The sequence below is a fragment of the Salpingoeca rosetta genome (assembly GCF_000188695.1).
Source record: "Salpingoeca rosetta unplaced genomic scaffold supercont1.41, whole genome shotgun sequence".
In the NCBI taxonomy this organism is placed as follows: domain Eukaryota; class Choanoflagellata; order Craspedida; family Salpingoecidae; genus Salpingoeca; species Salpingoeca rosetta.
In genome coordinates this window covers 13,277-33,633 of record NW_004754893.1, presented here as the reverse complement: position 1 = coordinate 33,633, position 20,357 = coordinate 13,277, and the positions used below count along the sequence as shown (strand labels likewise).

Genomic DNA, 20,357 nt, shown 5'->3' with positions numbered 1-20,357 from the left:
CAGACTCGAACAGATGCATACGTGTGTGTGTGTGTGTGTGTGTGAGTGAGAGTGTGTGTGTGTGTGTGTGTGTGTGTGTGTATGTGTAGGCACGTGTTTGTTGCTAGGTTGCTCACCCCTTCATCTCCACCCACCCATCCACCATCCACTTTACAGGGGCTGCAAGAGCGGCAACGTGCTGGTGTCATCATCGCTTCGCGCCAAGATTACGGATTTCGGGTCCATCCGCCAGTGCTTCACACGTGACAGAAACCAGCACCAGCAGCGCACAAGTCTCTCCCCCACCTCAAGCCATGATCCCCAGTACAGCCAGCAGGCTGGATTGCAGACGATGACGAGCATGACGCTGACGGCTGGCGTGGGGACGCCACTGTACATGGCACCAGAGGCACTGACGGGCGACAAGTACAGCTTTGAGGCAGACGTGTTTAGCTTTGGCGTGCTGATGTGGGAGGTGGCGACGCAGCGACCACCTGATCTGATTGAGCAGGAGAAGGGGAGCGGGTATCGGGGACCAATCCTCGCCACCATCAGCAACCTGATGAAGGATGGGAAGCGGCTGCGATTTGATGATGGTGAAGAAGATGGTGAGTTTTGTGTGTGTGTGTGTGTGTCTGTGTGTGTGTGTGCATGTGTGTGTGTATGTGCATGTGTGTGTATGTGTGTGTGTGTGCAGGTGTGTGTGTGTGTGTTTGCGTGTTTGGATTGCTTGCTTGCACGTCACTCACGCTCACGCACACATGTACACACATACCCCTCCGCACAGCCATCCCCGAGTGGTTCCAGTCGCTGACGTACAAGTGCATGACGCAGAACCCGCGTGAGCGCCCGTCGTTTGGAGAACTCAAGGACCACCACTTTGCTTGATTGTGTGTGTGCACTTACTTGCTCTTCTTACGTACGAAGTTGTGAACGTGTCTTCAGCATGCATGTATTGTGGGGTTTGGAACGACGCAAAGTGCAAGCAATAAACCAACACCAACGCAAAGACAAACCAACACAACACCATCAACTGCACGGCATGTCACATTTCATTCTATGATGGTCGGCAACGTCGTTCTGCACGTGCTGTGCTGCACCTCCTTCTTCAGCGCATGCAGCACACCCTGCCACTGCGCGCTGCAGCCACCACTTTGAAAAAGCGTCGCACATCCATACATCGATTCCTCCTTCTCCGCATGCGTCAGCCACGTAGCAGCTGGAACTCAACATCTGCGCAGTCCGACGCGAGCGCAATCAGCAGGTTCAGCAGCACCATGGAGATGACATGCAGGACGCACAGCAGCCAGCACCGCCACTGTAGTCGCCGTCAAAGGTGTCCAGGTCAAAGTCCACCACCAGCAGCAGCATGTTGTTGAACACGAGCAGCAAGGCCGTTGCCCGACAACGTGTTGTCGTTGAGCAGCAGCAACAACCGGAACGACGTCCACCCAGAGGGCGAGCAGAGCAAGAAGTGGCGCATGTCGAAGCAGATGGGCCAGGATCATGCGCTGGATGGAATGCTTGCAGGCAGCACCGCAGTGAAAGGAACGTGTGTGCGTGCTGGGAAGTGTGCGTGCTGGGAAGGAGTACGCACCACAAACACAAACACAAACACTACATTCGTCACTTCCAACCAGCCTTGACTGCCGCACCTCCTGCACCATGTCCACAACCAGCCAGCACACCCAGCACCAGCATGATCACCACCGACTTGTTTTCACTAACTCCCAGCAGCAGCTGGGCCACGTCCTTGCCACTGATGAGGGCGACGGTGAGCATGCACCACGCTGCCTCCCACAGCAACTGGCGCTGACGCGAACAATGAAGCTGCCAAACAGCTCCGCATCGTCCGTAGACTGAAACCATCATTCACAAAACCAGCTGCACGCGACAAGTGGCACCACGCGCGCCCCAGGGTCCTCAAGCTTGGCCAGCTCACCAGACAACTTTAGCAGGTTGTGCCAAAACGTACTGCTGCTCATCTCGCTGATGAATGTCCTGTCTGCCCTGGTGAGACAATCATGCCCGCTGCTGGTGGTTGTACTGCTTGTCGGCGGTGGAGGTCGCAAGCTCAAGCTCGCTTGTAAACGTGCACACAAGCAGGATGACGTCTGCCACGAGTGTGTGCGTCAGGGGCGACGCGCAGTGACCAGGGCTTCCCTGCCAGGGCTTGTCATCGCTAGGGTTGAAGAAGGCTCTGGCGAACTCACACACCTTGTCCACGATGAACTGCTCTGTGCTGCAGTCGAGCCAGGACACGCTGGTGGAGGTGCTGAAGAAATGGCACAGGGTGCGGGCGCGTGGCTGGTTTTGTTGGCCGCAATCGACAACAGAGACGGCGGCGTGTCTGCCTCGGCATCCTCCACGGCAGTGCTCACGGTGGCAGGGAACATGCACAGGGCTCGCTGCAGCTCAGCAACGCTGCCACAGTCAATTGAACGGGAGGTGATTGGGAGCTCGAGCGACGCCTCGACGTGGTGGGTAACAAGGGCAACGGCGCCAAGCATCGTGCCTTGCGGTCAAACTAGATGGCCAACAGGGTGGATTGCGACGGCCGTGGTGTTGCCCATGTTGAAGCTGAGCACACAATACGCAGCCGGCACCGCGAAGCTCGGCCATACAGGAGCACGTGCTTGGCGTCGCGTGTCCAAGTGGCTGACTCGAAGCTTGCACTGGCCGGCGTGGTGCTGCGTGATGGGCTGCCAGCCTCGCATGCTCCACAGCACAATGGCAACACTTGTCATGTTCCACTGCTCCAGGGTATGCGCGGTCAGGACGCGCTCGCCATCCAGGTGCTGGTGCACACCCCCGCTGTTGCCTCTGATCGATTGTGCTGGCCACCACACGGGGACTTCAAGGCCACACGGCAGGGGTCGTCCAGGTCCCAAACACTTTGCGCCATCGTACCCGGCAGCGAGCACGAGCGCCCTGCTGCAAGGGGGCTGTGTGGATCAGGGACACGCACAGTGACGAGGAGGAGGTCAGGCTGTACGCCGCCAAAACTGCCGGCTTTCTGACAAAAGCAGGTGCTGATCTCTGCTCGCAGACACGCTGATGGTGCCGATGAAGCCATGGCCCTCGCCAAAATGATGCCAAAGGCGCACAGGAGAAGGTGACGAAGTGGTGGCTGTTGCAATGGATTGGATCGCCGAGACGTGGACGCTGGTGATGTGGCGAATCGTGTGCACTCATCGTTGGCGTCGCTGGTTATGTGGCCACTGGCCACGACCAGTGGATGGCTGCAGCCGCAAAGCCGCGTAACGTCAGCGGAGTTGCTCCAGGATGCAACAGCAGCGCACGCGTCGCCGTGTCCACCACCTGCACACACCGGTGGCGTTGTAGACCACGCGGCCCAGATGAACGTTGTAGTGGATGCGGAGCACGGTCGCATGCAACAGGTGTATGACTAGAAAACACCTCCAGCAAGCAGGTCGTCCTTGATCATCAGAACGACGTGCGCTGACTCAATGTTGATGTTGTCGCCAACTATTGCCACCACGTCGTCCTTTCGCCTCCATCTCCTGCACGCTCCTGCGAGCACGGTGTCGACGCCAACATCTGCCCCCGATGGACCGCGCAGTGCCCTCGTTGTCGCCCGTGTGAGCATGACCAGGCGCAAGCCGTGCTGGCACAGAAGGCGCACCGCCTCTTCACCTTTAGGGCTTGTACGTGTCAGCGAGACCTCACATAGCCCAGGCAGGAGGTTGCCGTCTGCCGAGCACACAACAACCGTGCAGCCACGCGTCTCCTCATCTTCGTGCATCGTCTGCCGCGATTTGCCGCTGATGGCGTTGGATTGCCAATACCACGATGTGCATGCCCATAGCACAATGGGCATGCCAATGACAATATGCTTGCTGTCCACGGTTGCTGAGATGCCCCGACCAGAGACCGTCTTGAAGTCCGTTGCAAGAGACAGCGCCGACGTGTGCCACAATCGCCTGGCCCAGGGGCATGCTCGCTGTTTGCCTCTGCAGCCGCCACCAGCTTCAACAGGGCGTCCTCCTCCGTCCACGTGTCATCATCGCCGAGCACGCGCACACATGACTTGTGGAGATCCAACCGTCAGCGTGCCCGTCTTGGCAGAATTGTGAGTGTGTGAGAGAGCGTGTGTGTATGTGCGTGTGAGTGCGTGAAGGTGAGTGTGGGCATGGAGGTGTGAGTGAGTGAGTGTGTGAGTGTTCTCTAACCACGACTCGCGAGCACCAGTACGAAGCACACACACACACACACACACACACAAGACACACACACACACACACACACACACACCGAACGTGAGCTCCAATTTGTCAGCGGCACCCGAGGTCAGCAGCGCAACCCACACACCAACAGCAACACGACGCCTGACACAAAGCGCCCCGCCAGCTTGTCTGGGAAAGAACAAGGAGGGAAAGGAAAGGGAGAGGGTGTGTGAGTATGTGTGAGAGTGGGAATGTCTGCAGAAACATTGACAGGCACGTGTGAAACGGTGGTGTAGCATATTGCATCCATCACACACACCTGCTGGATGGGCGCCTTTGACAGTTGAGCATCCTCGTTGTCAACATGCGTGGCCTCAAAGACCATGCACCATGGTGCCGCCCATACGACAATAACGCCTTTGGAGACGAGACGGGCTTTGATTCGCCCGTGACCATGGCCTCGTCCATTTCACCCGCACCCTCCAGCACGCGGGCGTCCAATCAATTCACAGGCACTTTGTCACCGGCCACCACCTACAACCAAGAACGTGAGGGAAGGTGAGCGAGATGCAACGACAGTGCATTTTCTGGCGGCTGCCATAACCGCAGCTGAGGGCTGCAAACAACTACCACAATGCTGCTGCTGCAGCAGGTATAACCAACCACCCGCCCATCACCGACCACCACATGTAAGCACCACCACTGACTCCAACACCCAACCCCTCATCACGCACCTTCAGTTTGTCACCGCGCTGCACGAGCTCGGTGTCAATTCGCTCCTCCACGCGGTTGCCTTTGACTATATCTTCCTTCATCAGGCTGGAGGTGTTGCCTTTGGCGAGGTATTCGATGTACCGCCCAGGCGACACAAAGGTGAAGAGGAGAATGCCGGTCTCAAAGAAGAGGTCGCAACCATCACAAGTCAAAGTAATCGTGGGCGGCGGGTGCAACAATGCGCACCACCAGAGAGTACAGGTACGCAACCCTGAGGTGGATTTACGACGACGCAAGAGCAAGTGCGTGTGGATCAGCAACACGTGTGCACGCATGCAAACGTGAGCAAAGAAGGCAAGTACAGCGCTCTCTCGTTCACTGCGGTGGTGGGCTTGAAGAGAAAACGCGGAAGTGGTCGCAACACATCACACACACACACACACACACACACACACACACACACACACGCACACACGCACACACACACACGCACACACACACGCACACATACCACATTCATGTTGGCAGCGCCGTGCATGGTGGACCGCACCGCGGAGACGAAACGGCCGACCGGGAAAATGAAGGAGATCAGACCCAGCAGCGTGAGAATGAGGTTGTGTTGCGATATGTCATCGACGACGCACGCATCCCAGGAGTCCGGCCACACACGGCCACGATGATGGACGTGACGAAGAAACACGGTGGTGCACACGATGAAGGTGATGGGGCAGAAGCGGATCTCGCTCCTGTGGGTGGGTGGTGGTGCTTCGTGGTCCAGCTCCGACGCGTGCCCCAGCATCCTTCAGCGCGCTGCAGGAACAAATGGGCATCGTGTGAAGTGCATGACACAAGGCATTCTTTAGTAAGTGGTGATGGGTAGCAAGAAGGTGTTGCAGCAAGGACAGACACAGAGTCAGTTGGAGGGATTCGGTTGGAGGGGGAAGCAGAGAAGAAGCAAGACGAAGCGACACGTACAAGTGCAAACACGCACACACATACACACACACCCATACACATGCGCACGTGATCATGTCGCGTGGTCCCGTTGCATAGGTCTCGTGTTTGACTTGCATACGGCCCAACGCATCATCAACCTGCACCGTTGAACATCGGGCAGGGCCCTTAGCGTCGCCTGTCATGCATGTCCAGCAACAGCAGCAGCAGCAGCAGCAGCATGATGAGAGGTTGAAGTGGAAAGTGGGCATGCGTGCATACAAGCAACCGCGCGTGCATGCAAGCAAAAGAGAACAAGCAGAGATGCAGTGCCGCGCACATCGCATACCACATGCTGAGGTACGTCATGCCTTGTGCGGGTGTATGCATTTCCTCGCGGGCCTTTGTATCCGCCGACTTTGCTGATGCTGGCGATGATGGGTGCAGGGCTTCACCGTCGCGGTGCCAGTGAGCAGGCCCACACGACACATTGCTGTGCACGCCCAGGCATGCGCCCTCAATGTTGGGCACGCATGAGGTGCACGGCATGCCTGTAGTGCAGCGCGACCGCATCAGCGAAAGTGGAAAGTGGAAGTGAGAAAGTGCCGAGGGTGAGAGTATGCCGAAGCGAGGGAGCACTGAACAGTACACACACACACACACACACACACACACACACACACACACACACACAAGTGCATGCACGCACCCCAGAGGCGTGGGGAGCTGCTGTTGTGCTGGGGTGGGGTGATGGCTTTCCGAAGAGTGTCGGCAACAGCGTCTTGGCGCTTGTTGGAAGGCGCCACTGTTTTCCTGTCGGGTGTGCTCAAAGCTGAAGTGGAGGACGTGGACACCCCATCAACAGCCTGCTGCTCTTCACGCTGCTGTGGCGGTGAGACGATTTCAACGGAGTACCCGCCCGTCGCGTACAATGTCTGCCAGCTGGCCTGATGACACCTCTGCAAGTTGTTCGACAGCAACCGTCTTGTCTTCGATCATGAGTGTGGTCTTGATCACCGTTGGCCTGACACGCTGCTGTCGCTTAAGACGGCCGCATTGCCCTGATCACACGAGCCACATGCCACGGTGGACTTTGCCTGAGGAGGCTGCCATGGCTGTTGTTGTTGTGGTGGTGGTGGTGGAGTCGAGTGGCCACATGCAGCAGCAGCAGGTTCACGTTGTTCTCCTGCTCCTCCATCCACCGTCTGGCAAGGACAGCTGGCCCAGACTCAACATCACGCATACTTGCAGTTGTCTTGGCGAGGAGCGTGCCGTGTTGGTGGAGAGGAGGCGCTGCGCGCATGCATGCTGGTGCCAACCAGACGGAGGGAGGAAGGGCACACACTCCTTATGATACCGGCAGCAGTGACTGGGGAGTGTCTTGGACAGAGAGGGACAGCTGCATCATATGCGTACATCAGGTGCACCTGTGTGCGTCCTTGTCTGCATGGACACTATGTTCACAGAGGCGCGAGGCAGCGTGGAGAAGGTGGTGGCGGGGGGACGAGAGCGTCACGATGTCAGACACGACGTAGATGCGAGAGGAGGTAAGGTGCACCAGCACAATGGAAGATAGGCAGATGGGCGTGAGCACGTGTCGTTGGAACAACGTGTGATGTATGTGAGCGTATGCGTTTACGTGTGTTGCGTAGATAAGGCTGGGCAATGCAATGCAATGCAATGTAATGGAATGACCTCACACACACTCACACACACGCACCTTTGGATGAACAGTGTATTCTTCAGTCACGATGGCTGCCTCCTTCACATGTGTTCAACTCACGCCCTTCTTCTGCACTGCGTGATGAAGCTGTGTGCCGTGTGTGCTCTGTCCTTGTTGGTCCAGTGATGAGGTGATGAAGGAAGGCTGAGGGATGGATGGATGGATGGATGGATGGAAGGCTGTCTCAAGGGATGGATGCGTGTCAACGTGCTCCTTTCCACAACAACAACAACACACACACAACAGTGAACTTGCTTGCTTGTGTGTGGCTGGAAATCCAATGCACGATTCCCAACAATCGTCCACAACCACAACCAGCCAAAAACGCCACAAACAACAACAACCAATCCGGTCTTCTTTTGTCTTCTCTTGGTGTTGCGCCTGTCCTGCGAACAGCCACGCGAACGAGGAAGGAGGAAGGCAGACTTAACTTCTCCTTCTGTTCTCCTCTTCTTCTCTTCTCTTCTCTCCTTCTCCTTCTCCTCTTCTCCTCTTCTTGTGCGATGAGAACGATGGGGTGCCTGCAGGCACGTGTGATGCTGCTCCCCGTGCTGCTGGTGGTGGCGGCGGCAGTGTGCTGGATGCCGTTCATCAGCAGCGTTGTTGGAGAGGTGACGCTGGTGGAGGATGATGCGGGCGCGTTTCACATCAACACTAGCGATCCAATGAGCCAACCGGTGTTTGTGAACGGGGTGAATGTGCACGAGACACTCAGCACGCTGATGAGCACCGTCTCGGTGCAGCAGAGCATGATCGATTGTGTCTTTGGCAGCAAAGTGTGCACCCCGAGCGCCAGCACGTTTGGCCAGCTCGACTCCCTGGGTGGAAAGTGGCTTGGGGGTGTGCTGGCCAACAACGGCCTGATCTACGCTGCACCTCGGAACTCCCCTTCCGTGCTCATCATCGACCCCAGCACCAACACCGTCGATACAACCACAATCACCGCACTTGGAACGGACAAGAACAAATGGGCGGGTGCTGTGTTGGCACAGACGAGGCTTATTTATATGTTCCCTTCACGAAGGGAGACCATGCTCATCATCGATCCGGACACCAACACAGTTGACGCCACCAGCATCCACTCGCTTGGATCGATGGATGCCAAGTGGTTTAGCGGTGTGGTGGCTCACAACGGCCTCATCTTCGGCGTTCCGTACTTCGCCACGGCAGTTCTGATCATTGATCCAGAAACCAACACAGCCGACACCACCACGCTGTCCGGGCTGTCGAGCCAGCAATACAAATGGTACGGCGGTGTGCAAGCGGACAACAGCCTTATCTACTGTATCCCCAGGTCGGCGTCTTCTGTCCTCATCGTCAATCCAGAGTCCTTCACAATGGACCTCACAACCATCAGCGGCTTCGACACGAGAGCAAAGTGGTTTGGTGGTGTGCTGGCAGGGAATGGCCTCATCTACACCATCCCAGCATCCTCTGCCACCGCGCTTGTTATAAACCCAGCCACCAACGCCACCGACGAACTACCAATCGCTCAGCAAATCAGCGTCACAAAGTGGATTGGTGGCGTGCTCGCACCCAATGGCAACATCATTGGCATTCCATTCAGCTCTTCATCCCTCCTCATCTTCGATCCAACCACCAATACTACCGACACAACAACCGTCAACGATCTTGGTGGCGACTACAAGTGGTGGGATGGCGTGCTCGCACCAAACGGCCTCATCTACGGCATTCCACATGATGCCGAGTCGGTCCTTGTGATTGACCCTGGGTGCTGATGTGGGTGTGTGTGTGTGTGTGCATATGTACATGTGTCTTTGTGTCTGTCTGTCTGCCTGTGTGTGCGTGTGTGTGTGTGTGTGTGCACATGCTTTCCTACTCGCACCTTTCTGCACCGCCTTGGCTCTTTCAGTCTTCCACCCTGCTGCTTCTGTCAACCTCTGTGTTCCTTCTTCTGTCTCTCTCCTTGTACCCTGCGTATCGATGCTGTTCATTGTTCTTCAACTGTACATACATGCATTGACCCCGGCCCGATTGTCAAAACATCAAGAACAGTGTCAACTGCAAGACTGCAACACTCAAAGAGCTTGACGTGAACTCCTTGACACACTCGCATCCATGCAGTTTGAACAGCTGTGCCACTACGATGATGCACGCACTTATGCCGAAGGGAAGCCACCTCTTCCAGGACACCAATGCAATCACTCTTTTGAGTCAGTCATCAGTACACGAGCAAAACAACTGCAGTCCATGTCATCCACAACATGGACATGGATATCAACACAGTGGAGGCGTTGCTCGTGCGGTCGAGCCCGACAGGGGAACACGCAGAGGTCACGGCCAACCCCCAGCAGCACAGTGCAGGTGCAGGTTCACCTGCAACAGGCAGAAGCACGACAGGAAACAGGACAACAACGTGAGCGTGATGCACATCAAGCCACCGCACACACACACACCATGTTGGAATGCATCATGTGAGCAAACCAGACACGTTATGCACACGACCCAAGGAGAAGACACCATCCTCACTACCTCACATCAAAACACACACGCGTTGCTGGCTTGCACCTTGGTCTGGCTGCTCAATGAGTGGAAAGAGGGAGAGTGGATGCTCGTGCATCCATGCGTGCATCCATGCACGCGTGCTCAGGTGCGCAGTGGAATGCCAGCGAGGGAGAGGTGTGTCTCGGTGAACGTCGGGGTGAGGTCTTGCGATGAGTGCCATATTCCTATCCTCCACGTGTGTAAATGGAATCAGAGTGGTTCCTCTGCCTCTTCCACTGTGTCACAGCAAGCCAAGTGTACGTGGCACGCGAACACGCAATAGCGTGTGCTGCTCTTGCTGACATCAAACCTCATCGCCACCCCCCCCCCACTACAATCAGCTGGCGGTGCAGCGAAGGAAGGGGTCTCTGCCTCTCCCGTGTCATTGCCTCAGCAAGGAAAGCTGGGTGGTCGACGACAGGCGGCGTCTCCTCTGGTCGTGTGTGGACGAAACAGCAACGAGGACAGCGAGGGAGCCTGCGGAAGGTCAGTAATGTGATGTGATCTCACACTGGGAGCAGTGGAGTGGACTGTGTGGTGGAAGCGAGGAGAGTGGAGTGGCGAAGCTGCACGCAGCAGTAACAGCGACTGCCTCAGGAACGAAGGGACGGTGTGCCTCATCCCCCTCCTCTCTTCTGCAACAGGCAACAGGCAAGCAGGCAACACGCAGTACCTGAAGGAATGAAGGAAGGAGTGTGCGTGTCTTCTTGAGCTGGCTGCAAGCAACAAGAACAGCAGGGAGAGGGAAGCTGAAGAGGAAAGACTGCAGAGAAGAGCGAAGTGGCTGCTGCGATTTTGCTTGCTTTGCTTTTTCTAGACTTGTGCACGAACAACCAAGCAAGACAAGCAACAGCACAGCACAGCAAGCACAGCAGACGAGATGCTGCTCAGCGACATGAGATGCACACCAACAACAAGCGCAACAACAACACCAACAACAACAACCACAGCAGCCTTTCCCTCCCTCCCCCGCTTACTGCCCACCATCCTCTTCCTTCTCCTTCTCGTCCTGCTCGCAGAACCAATGAGAGGAGAAGTGACGTTTGTGGAGGACGATGCGGGCGCACTGCACATCAACACGAGCGATCCAGCGAGCCAGCCCGTTTTGGTCAACGGGATGAACGTGGATGCGCTGTTCGAGACGGTGGCAACACAGCAGAGCATGCTGCAGGAGTATGAGCAAAACGTGCAGGAGCAGCAGACCACGATCGACAAGCAGCAGGGCACGATCAGCGTGAACCAAGGAAGGATCGATGCGCTGAGAGCTGAGGTGTGTTCCCCAAGTGCCAGCACGTTCGGAGACCTTGGCAGCTCCACAAACAAGTGGATTGGCGGGGTATTGGCTGGCAACGGCTTGATCTACGCGACCCCATTTGATGCTGACTCAGTCCTGATCATCGATCCCACCACCAACACTGTCGACACCACCACCATCGCCGGACTTGGAGCAGCTAAAGAGAAGTGGGCCGGTGCTGTCCTCACACACGACAACCTCATCTACATGCTTCCCGCAGGAAACACCACGATGCTTATCGTTGACCCTGAGACCAACACAGCTGACACAACAAGCATTCAGTCGCTTGGATCTGGCAGCCACAAGTGGTACACCGGCGTTGTGACAAGCGACGGCCTCATCTTCGCTGTTCCTTATTCCGCCACATCTGTGTTGGTCATCGACCCCACCACCAACACCGCGGATACTACCACCATGGGTGGCCTCCCTTCCGATGCCTACAAGTGGTACGGCGGCGTACAGGCCGCCAACGGCCTCATCTATTGTATGCCAGTCCGCGCAGCCTCAGTCCTCATCATTGACCCGGTGGCACTCACAATGGATACGGGCACGCTGGCTGGCTTGGGCACGACTACCAAGTGGTGGGGTGGCGTCCTGGCTGGCAACGGCCTCATCCACACGATGCCATCCTATGCTGGAAGTATGCTCGTCGTTGATCCAGCCACCAATACCACAGACACGATCACCATTACTGACACGACCAGCACAGCCAAATGGGTTGGTGGTGTGCTTGCACCCAACGGCAACATCATAGGTATTCCATATGAATCCTCGTCCGTCCTTATCTTCGATCCAGCCACCAACACCAGCGACACAGCTGCCGTCAACAACCTTGTTGGAAACTCGAAATGGTGGGATGGCGTGCTCGCCAACAACGGCATCATCTACGCCATTCCACATTATGCTGAGAACATACTTGTCATCGACCCTGGGTGTTAATCAACGACTCTCGTTGCCTTGCTTTGGCTGCATACTTGCAAGCGTGTCCCCTTTTCCTGTTGTGGCTTGCCTACCACCCAGCCTCTGGCTTTGTTCTTCCTGCACAGCTGTTGCCCACCAGTACACCATTACTGCAGTGCTTGTGGTCACTTCGATAAACACTCCTCTTATCCTGAGAACAAGCGTCACATCACCTCGCATCATTCATTGTCCGACACCCCCCCCCCCAGCGGCAATGGAACCAAACAAATGTGTGCTGTGATGTGATGCGCATCTGCTCCTGCACACAACGCAACGCACCGCAATGCGCAACTGAGAGGATGGCGTACACATGCTGGATGCTTCCCCCGTTCGTCTGCTGCTTCCACTCGACTGCCCCTCTTGTGCAGACCCTTTGCGCCAGAGCGTGGAGCATGGCGAGACGACACAAGAGCGAGCGCACAGGCCGCACCACAGCACGTTATTTATTCCCCCAGCGACAGTCCCCACCCACCAAAGCAGCTACTGCAGCAACAGAGGCAACAGGAGTGGCCGCGTGGTGTTGAGTGTCAAGCGATGCGGCATTCCTGCTTGACACACAAACTGGCCGTTCGTGGCACTTTCACCTTCATCCGCTTGGTGTATGCAATTGCGTGGTGCTGCGCTTGACCTGTGCAGTTGTTATCAAGAGAGATGGGTTGGTGGCGATGCATATTGTGGATTGTCTTCTGTGGTGTTTGTGTGAATGCGTGACATTGTTGAACTTGCGTGCTGCTCGACCGTGCACATCATAGAATGACTTTGAAACGAGGATGTACTGGCGTGGATGAAGGGATGAACGAAGAGACGCAAGAAGCACAAGTCAAAACAAGCACACAAAGAACACACGCATGCAAGCAAGCACTCGGTCACTGTGCCTCAAGTCAGAAGAGAATGTAACAGCAGCAGGAAGGAGGGGCAGCGAGAGCGGACAAGAAGTACAGATGCAAACACGTCACTGCCCACATCCCACCACACACACACACACACACGCACACACGCACAACCATCCGCCCCCCTCACCTTCCACAACACGCACACACACACACACACACACACACACACACCTTCCACTCCTCCTCGTCACAGCTCATCGTGCCCCCCATGACCGCTGAAGCACGTCTTGAAGCAGGAGCCGAGCTTTTGGCCCATGAGCGGGCCGTCCACGTTCAGGTTGAACACCTCCATCTTGTCGAGGTGCGGGTTGAGGCGGGCGTTCAGGCGCTCGGGGATGGTGAAGAGGCACGGCGGGCCGGGCTTCTCCGTGGAGTACGTGGCCATGGCAAACGTCATGGCCATGACGCAGTTGATGCGCCGCTCCTCCGGGTTGTTGCTGGCCACGGCGCTGTTGTTGACGGCCATGACGTCCGTCACCTCAAACGTCACCTTGAGGCCGCACCCTGGCGGCGTGTTCACCTGGCTGTACGCGTCCACCATCGAGGCGTGCGTGCGTGGCATGAACGACGGAAACTCTGCAGCAAGGTCCTCTGTGTAGAACTTGTCCACATGCTCCTGGATGCGCGTTCGCATGACGCCCTCGTCCCCAGATGAAGACGTGGTGATGGCATCCACAAAGTCCTCGATGCTTCGCCGAAGGTGGTCCACACACAGCTCCTCGTCCGAGGTCTCAGCTTGCGGTTGCGTTTGCGTTTGCGCAGAAGCAGCACCAAACAGCGCAAGGCTGGCAAGCACAGCAACAACGAGGAGCATGCAGGCACGGAAGGCCGCGACAAGGCGCACACACATCTTGGTGTGATGGGATGTTGTGTTTGGTGCTGCTGTGTGCTGTGAGATGTTGTTCTTCTCTTGTTTGGCGAAAGCAAGCAAGCAAGCAGTGCTACAAGGAAACAGACAGCAGTCCTTTGCTGACTTGTGTTGTCGAAGATCGTGAATGGCTTCAGGTGATTTTCCACAAACAGCAGCAAAGAAGAGCAAAGCGCCACATCAAGCACCGCTCTTGCTGCTCTTCTTTTGTTGCCTTGTTGCTTGCAGAGCTTGCCCTTAGTGCCCTTGCCTTCCTTCAGGCCTTCTTGTTGAAGTGTGTCAAACTTTGAGGCACAATGACGACGGCTGTGGTGATGGTGCTGGTCGTGGCAGCCGTCACGGTGACCATGCACGCATGCTCAGCAACTGCTGCAACTCCAACCACACCACTCCGGTTCCAACAAGACAAGCAGGTGTGCTGTGCCAGGAAGTCGTTTTGGTTTTCTTATGTATTTTCGTTCGTTTGTCTGTAATGCTTGCTTTGTGCTGGTGCTGCACTGCTAACCTTGTCGTACACACACACACACACACACACACACACACACACACACACACACACACACACACACACACACACACACACACACACACACACACACACACACACCTCCCCTTCACCTCCCCCCCCCACAACATTTCCTTCAGCTCTGCTCGGAAGTACATGGCACACTAGAGAGCATGGTGCGCGTGCTGAGAACGCATGGCGTGGCATTTTCCCCCAATCCCCATGCACACAGCAACAGCAGCAGCAGCAAAGACGACTCCTCCCACAACGCAACGACACACGAAGTCCAAGGCGCTGCGGCAACTGCAAACACCCTGCACTCTTCGCTCGTCGTCGACCTGTCACCGGTGCACCGCATGATGACTGCGTTTGGCTGCGGCAACCGAAATGACGAGCAGCCTCAGCGGAGCGATGACGAATCAGCTCGTCATGACCCAAGTCACACCGCCTCACGTGTGCCCCCGTTTTCAGCGCCCACGCACGTGGACGACAGAGTGGACACCACCCGAAACGCAAAGGTCGCACAGGCCACTCAGAAGCAACAACAACAGCAGCAGCAGCAGCGACAACAGCAGCAGCAGCGACATCAAAGGCGCGTGCGACGAAGTGATGATGGAGCTGTCATGCAGGCTGGAATATGCACGCTGGCACAAGTACTTGATGGGCTGTGCCTGGGTCCCACAAGAAATAGCAGCCTTGTCATCTCATTGAGGGGAGACGAGAAGGTTGGGGACATGACAGAGGCTTTGCCGCTCCTCGCCATCTCCACTTCCGTTTTGAACCTGACGGTGAATGGGCGTGTGGAGGAAGAGCCTCTGCAATGGCTCGTGGATAACGGCAACTGGACGCTGTGCACCGACGTGACCTTGGAGGGCTTACAGCTGCCCACGTTTCAGCTGAGCATGCTCAACCCCATGATGCACGCCCACAGAATTACCATCCGCAACAGCGAGCAGCTGCGTGAGGTCGACACGCGTGGCTTTCAGCAGCCAGAGAGCCTTTCCATTTTCCATGTGACAAACTGCTCACTGCCGACCGTTCCTGCTGTGTCAGACATGACATCGCTGACTGTCCTTGGCTTGCATGCCAATCGCATTCGCCGCATTCTCAAGGATGATCTCAAGGACCTGACATCGTTGCAGCAGCTCTTCCTGAACCAGAACCTCATTACCCAGATTGAGCCAGGGGCGTTTGATCACCTCGCCGCACTCGAGTGGCTGGTGCTCTTCTCCAACGACTTGAGTGCTCTCTCCGCTGGCCTGTTTCAGAGCCTTACGCAGCTGTCGCTTTTGCAGCTGCAGCGGAACCCAATCACACACCTTGATCCGGACGTTTTTCATGCACTGACGATGCTGGATCAGCTGACTCTGGAAGACATGCGCCTTACAGGCCTTGCCCCGACTCTTTTCAGCCACAACACCCGACTCACCAGCCTTGGGCTGGCCATCAATTTCCTGACGTCCCTTCCCGAGACGATGTTCTCCGGGCTATCGTCCCTGCAGGTTTTGCAGATGTTCCAAAACCGGCTGACATCGCTGCCACCAGCCGTGTTCCGGGACCTGACATCACTGACTTTCCTTGATTTGCGGGACAACGACATCTCCTTGCTGCCAGAGGTCATTTTGGAGAAGTGCGAGCGTCTCCAAGTGCTCTTCTGCAACGGCAACCACCTTGTCACACTGCCGCCGAGACTCCTCGCAAGCACCTCTGCTCTTCGCCAGGTTTCCTTTTCCAACAACGCCCTTCGTTCGATAGACGGCGTTCTTGCTGCTTCTTCGCTGTCGTCACTGCTGGCCCTTGATGTGGACAACAATCACTTGACACACGTGCGGCTCTCGAGACAGCTGCCAGCCCTCCAGCGACTCTCTCTCCGTGGCAACCCCATACAGGCGTTGCCAGACGTCTCGCAGACGCCTGCCCTGGACACTCTCCTGTTACAACGCCACCACATAGAGCGTCTTGACTTGGCGCCCCTGTGTCACCTGTCTCGTCTCCAGATCCTTGAGCTGGACGCCTCCGCGCACATCCAGTCCACTGCAGTGTTGGAAGCTTCAAGCATCACCGCTGTCCCACCTCTGATCACTCTGGGCCTGGATAATGTGGACATCACAGCATTGCTTCCATCGCTGCGGAGCCTGCCACCTCTGCAATTAGTTGTACTGCGCGTGGGGTGGGCCGGTGCCAACGCCAGAACACTGCCACTCACTGGCGTGTGCCAGCTGCTTGCGCCCAACGTGCGAGAGCTGCGCATCACCAACACAGAATACCAGACTATGAACGTGTGCCCGGGCAGGGCATTTGAGAACCTCCTTCTCACGGACAACAAGCAACTGCAGTCTGTCACCGTCCACAGTGTCCTGAGAGAGCTCAACGTCTCCAGATGCACCCAGCTCACCTCGATTGACGCCCCTCCCATCGACATTTTGGATATCAGCCATACCAAGTTTCTACCGACTGGTACGCTGTGCACGCGCTGGGGTCGGCAAGCCCTCTTCGCGCGCAATTTGGCCGGGGTGGATGTTCAAGCCGCTGCAGTCACAGCACGTGCTTGCCTTCTTCGAGTGGACCTGCTGGACTTTTCCAACAACGCGTGGCTGAACAGGCCTGTGGAAGTTAACCGTATTCTTGGGCGCGCTACGGCCCTTTCCCAGAAGGCCTTGTTCTCTATCGATTTCGTTGTCATCTCGTCGCGTACGACACTGCCAACCCTGCAGCTCCAAGGCACGCCAATTGAGTGCCCGATCCAGGTTTCAAAACAAGACTTTCGCCTCGTACGCGACCTCAACGCGATCACGTCTGAGGTTGTGTTTTCCTTCCACTGCACATGTGCTCGTGGGTTCAAGATGACCTCCAGTGGGCAGTGCGTGGTGGACAAGCCGGACATTGCTGCCGTGGCTGCTGGCTCTGTGATTGGCGGCCTTGCGCTTGGCTTGCTCATGGCCTGGCTGTCACGCCGCTACCGTGGCATGACGAAACGCATCGGCCTACAGGAACAGCTGCTGGTGGAGAGGGATGAGGAGGTGATGGCGCTGAAGAAGGCGTGGGAGATTGAGTACGATGAGCTGAGGATGATCAAGCGGGTTGCTGCGGGTGCCTTTGGCGTGGTGTTCAAGGCAGAGTGGGACACGGTGACAGTGGCAGTCAAAGTGCTGCAGCAAGCCGTCATGGCATTTGACGAGAGCACGGTGTTGGAGTTTGAGAAGGAGGTGGAGTTTCTGCAGCGAACACGGCACCCCAACGTGGTGCGGTTCTTTGGTGCGGGCACAGATCCCAACGGCAGCCCGTTCCTGGTGCTGGAGTTTGTGGCGCTGGGGTCACTCAAGGACCTGCTGGGAAAGGACATGGAGAAGGTGTTGATGGAAGTGAGGAACACTAAGGTCGAGGAAAGCAGCAGTGGTGGTGTGGGTGATGATGTGAACAGTGTGTGGGGTCTGAAGCTGCGACTGCTGCGTGACGTTGCGAGTGGCATGGCCTTTATCCACAGCCTCGACCAGATGCACAGGTGTGCTTGTGTGTGTGTGTGTGTTTGTGAACGTGTGTGTATGTGAGTGTGTGCGTGTGCTTGAAGCTGCGTATCTATGCTTGCATGCGGGTACGCACTCTTGCTCACCGCACCATCCTACCCACCACTGCTTCCACGCTCATCCACATCCACAGAGATCTGAAGAGCGGCAACGTGCTGGTGTCGTCGTCCCTTCGCGCGAAGATTACGGATTTTGGGTCCATTCGCCAGTGCTTTTCTCGTGGTGGCAGAGCCCACGGCAGAAGCCACACTCGCCTGTCATCCAACCATGATGACCCACAATACAGCCAGCAGGCTGGACTGCAGACGATGACGAGCATGACACTGACGGCTGGCGTGGGCACACCGTTGTACATGGCACCAGAGGCGCTGACGGGGAGCAAGTACAGCTTTGAGGCGGATGTGTTCAGCTTTGGCGTGCTGATGTGGGAGGTGGCGACCCAGCGTGTGCCGGACTTGATTGAGCAGGAGAAAGGGAGTGACTTCCGTGGCCCAATCCTCGCCACCATCAGCAATCTTTTGGAGGATGGGAAGCGATTGCGATTTGATGACAGCGAACAAGATGGTGAGAAGCTGCTGGTACGTGTGTGTGTGTGTGTGTGTGTGTGTGTGTGTGTGTGTGTGTGTGCTTGGATTGCTTGCACGTCCTCTCTTCTCACTCACACACACATGCACACACCTCCATCCGCAGCCATCCCTGAGTGGTTCCAGTCGCTGACATACAAGTGCATGGCGCAGAACCCGCGTGAGCGGCCGTCGTTTGGAGAGCTCAAGGACCACCATCTTGTTTGATTACACGCTGTGCTGAGAGTGTTATGCGTGTGACATCCTCTCTCACACTCTCTCACTCTGTTTGTGCTTGTATCTCTATCTGGGTCTGTGTCACTACGGGCCTAACACCACTCTCACTCACGCACTCTCACTCTTTTTGTCTTTTTGTGGTGCTTGTATCCTCCTCTGTCTGCTGTTTGACATGATTCTATGATGGTGTGATTGTCCTCTGTGTTGACTCGTTGAGTCTTTGAATGGAAAGGAACCTGAGGTGACTCAATAAGTTGTGTCGACTGAGACTGAGCATGGTGGGGTGAGACAGTGGGTCTGAGGTTGTGCTTGTCACAGAGAGTCACTTCTGAGGCCGTTTGTGTTTGTTGAACTAGAAGAAGCAAGCAGGGACACGGAAGATCATGTCCTCATGTCACAGCTCGCTCGGCTGTACGCTTCAAACGCACCAACTGAATTCAGTTTTCCTTCGCCATCGTTTCTTTTGTTGACACATCTGTCTCCTGTCCATCTCCACCCACACGTCCAGCTATGCCAAACCCACGTCGCTTGCAAATGGTGAGCCGTACATGGTACATATGTGCGTGCTTGCCGTGCATGCTCACGGCGGCTTCACACACACACACTCACACACACACACACACTCTCTCTCTCTCCCTCTCACACATACACATTCGCACATTCTCACACGTTCGCAGGAGATGAAAGATCTCCACAAGGGGGTTCCCAACGTGGAAGGCATCACCTTTGATGAGGCCGACATGACACACGTCAAAGCCACGATCCTCCCGGTTCGTCAACAACGCTTGATCGCATCATCATCGTTTGCTCGTTTGGCCCCCCTCAACCTTCCTACCTCCTTCATTCTTCCTGTCGACACACAGCACGCCATCATGGGTCTTGAGTGTGTTGAATGCGTTTTCTGTGACAATTCTCGCTTCCCTCACGACTCACCCATGTGCATTCCTCTGCCATCAGACGGAGCCGCCCTTCAACAAGGCCAAGTTTGAGGTGGAGATTACATACCCGGACAAGTTCCCTTTTGAGGCGCCAAAGGTAGGGTGTTTCGTGGTGTGTGGGCAGTAAAGTGTGCGCATGTCGTGTCGATCACCCACCCCCCATGCCTCGACAGTTCTCTCTTGACAGTTGTCTCTTGACAGTTCTCTCGACAGTTGTCTCTCGACAGCTGTCTCTCAGCCTCACCTCGTCACCCGCTTATCTTGTTTCTCTTGCAACAACATCATTTTATCGACGCTTCCCAGGTCAAGTTTGTCACGCCCATCTATCACCCCAATGTCAATGAGAAGGGCACGGAGATTTGCCTCAACATGATCAATGCAGAGCACTGGAAGCCGGCCACTCGCACACGGCAAAGTACGCTCATCGTGTTGCCGTCAACCTCTGTGTGTGTGTGTGTGTGTGTGTGTGTGTGTGTGTGTGTGTGTGTGTGTGTGTGTGTGTGTGTGTGTGTGTGTGTGTGTGTGTGTGTGTGT

General features: G+C 56.1%; 8 protein-coding genes across 8 annotated transcripts in view; 5 read left to right on the top strand and 3 right to left on the bottom strand.

Annotated features, from left to right (window-relative positions):
- Window positions 1-13: 13 nt before the first annotated feature.
- PTSG_11146 (proto-oncogene tyrosine protein kinase FER) lies at window positions 14-867 on the top strand (the record flags this gene model as incomplete). Its single annotated transcript, XM_004987737.1, has 3 exons — window positions 14-21; window positions 157-587; window positions 767-867. 3 exons carry the CDS (start codon window positions 14-16, stop codon window positions 865-867), a joined length of 540 nt encoding a protein of 179 aa, XP_004987794.1.
- A 316-nt stretch (window positions 868-1,183) lies between these two features.
- Window positions 1,184-1,964, bottom strand: PTSG_13146 (uncharacterized protein; the record flags this gene model as incomplete). The annotated part of the gene is made up of 3 exons (XM_004987736.1): window positions 1,184-1,297; window positions 1,675-1,791; window positions 1,884-1,964. The coding sequence occupies 3 exons, from the start codon at window positions 1,962-1,964 to the stop codon at window positions 1,184-1,186; spliced, it is 312 nt and encodes a 103-aa protein (XP_004987793.1).
- Window positions 1,965-2,001: 37 nt separating this feature from the next.
- Window positions 2,002-6,812, bottom strand: PTSG_11145 (uncharacterized protein; the record flags this gene model as incomplete). Its single annotated transcript, XM_004987735.1, has 12 exons — window positions 2,002-2,254; window positions 2,320-2,450; window positions 2,520-2,924; window positions 2,948-3,300; window positions 3,400-3,923; window positions 4,260-4,355; window positions 4,573-4,646; window positions 4,901-5,059; window positions 5,392-5,680; window positions 5,904-6,012; window positions 6,269-6,364; window positions 6,722-6,812. 12 exons carry the CDS (start codon window positions 6,810-6,812, stop codon window positions 2,002-2,004), a joined length of 2,580 nt encoding a protein of 859 aa, XP_004987792.1.
- A 1,184-nt stretch (window positions 6,813-7,996) lies between these two features.
- PTSG_11144 (uncharacterized protein) lies at window positions 7,997-9,347 on the top strand. Its single transcript, XM_004987734.1, has one exon. The coding sequence runs from the start codon at window positions 8,040-8,042 to the stop codon at window positions 9,273-9,275; it is 1,236 nt and encodes a 411-aa protein (XP_004987791.1). The 5' UTR covers window positions 7,997-8,039; the 3' UTR covers window positions 9,276-9,347.
- Window positions 9,348-9,761: 414 nt separating this feature from the next.
- Window positions 9,762-12,274, top strand: PTSG_11143 (uncharacterized protein; the record flags this gene model as incomplete). Its single annotated transcript, XM_004987733.1, has 4 exons — window positions 9,762-9,861; window positions 10,148-10,198; window positions 10,436-10,527; window positions 10,859-12,274. 4 exons carry the CDS (start codon window positions 9,762-9,764, stop codon window positions 12,272-12,274), a joined length of 1,659 nt encoding a protein of 552 aa, XP_004987790.1.
- A 1,101-nt stretch (window positions 12,275-13,375) lies between these two features.
- Window positions 13,376-14,173, bottom strand: PTSG_11142 (uncharacterized protein; the record flags this gene model as incomplete). Its single annotated transcript, XM_004987732.1, has 1 exon — window positions 13,376-14,173. Exon 1 carries the CDS (start codon window positions 14,036-14,038, stop codon window positions 13,376-13,378), a length of 663 nt encoding a protein of 220 aa, XP_004987789.1. The 5' UTR covers window positions 14,039-14,173.
- Window positions 14,174-14,734: 561 nt separating this feature from the next.
- On the top strand, window positions 14,735-18,876 carry PTSG_11141 (TKL protein kinase; the record flags this gene model as incomplete). Its single annotated transcript, XM_004987731.1, has 3 exons — window positions 14,735-18,063; window positions 18,219-18,649; window positions 18,776-18,876. The coding sequence occupies 3 exons, from the start codon at window positions 14,735-14,737 to the stop codon at window positions 18,874-18,876; spliced, it is 3,861 nt and encodes a 1,286-aa protein (XP_004987788.1).
- Window positions 18,877-19,306: 430 nt separating this feature from the next.
- The window catches only part of PTSG_11140 (uncharacterized protein), a gene marked incomplete at its 3' end in the record, with an annotated part of 1,272 nt that continues 221 nt past the window's right edge, over window positions 19,307-20,357 (top strand). Inside the window, exons 1-4 of the mRNA XM_004987730.1 lie at window positions 19,307-19,422; window positions 19,563-19,655; window positions 19,843-19,920; window positions 20,127-20,267. Coding sequence (XP_004987787.1) covers window positions 19,396-19,422; window positions 19,563-19,655; window positions 19,843-19,920; window positions 20,127-20,267 — 339 coding nt within the window. The 5' untranslated portion in view covers window positions 19,307-19,395. The remainder of the gene's footprint in view (window positions 19,423-19,562; window positions 19,656-19,842; window positions 19,921-20,126; window positions 20,268-20,357) is intronic.

Bases quoted from the DNA above. Each gene is read 5' to 3' on its own strand.
- PTSG_11144 (XM_004987734.1), top strand. From the start codon at position 8,040: ATGAGAACGATGGGGTGCCTGCAGGCACGTGTGATGCTGCTCCCCGTG.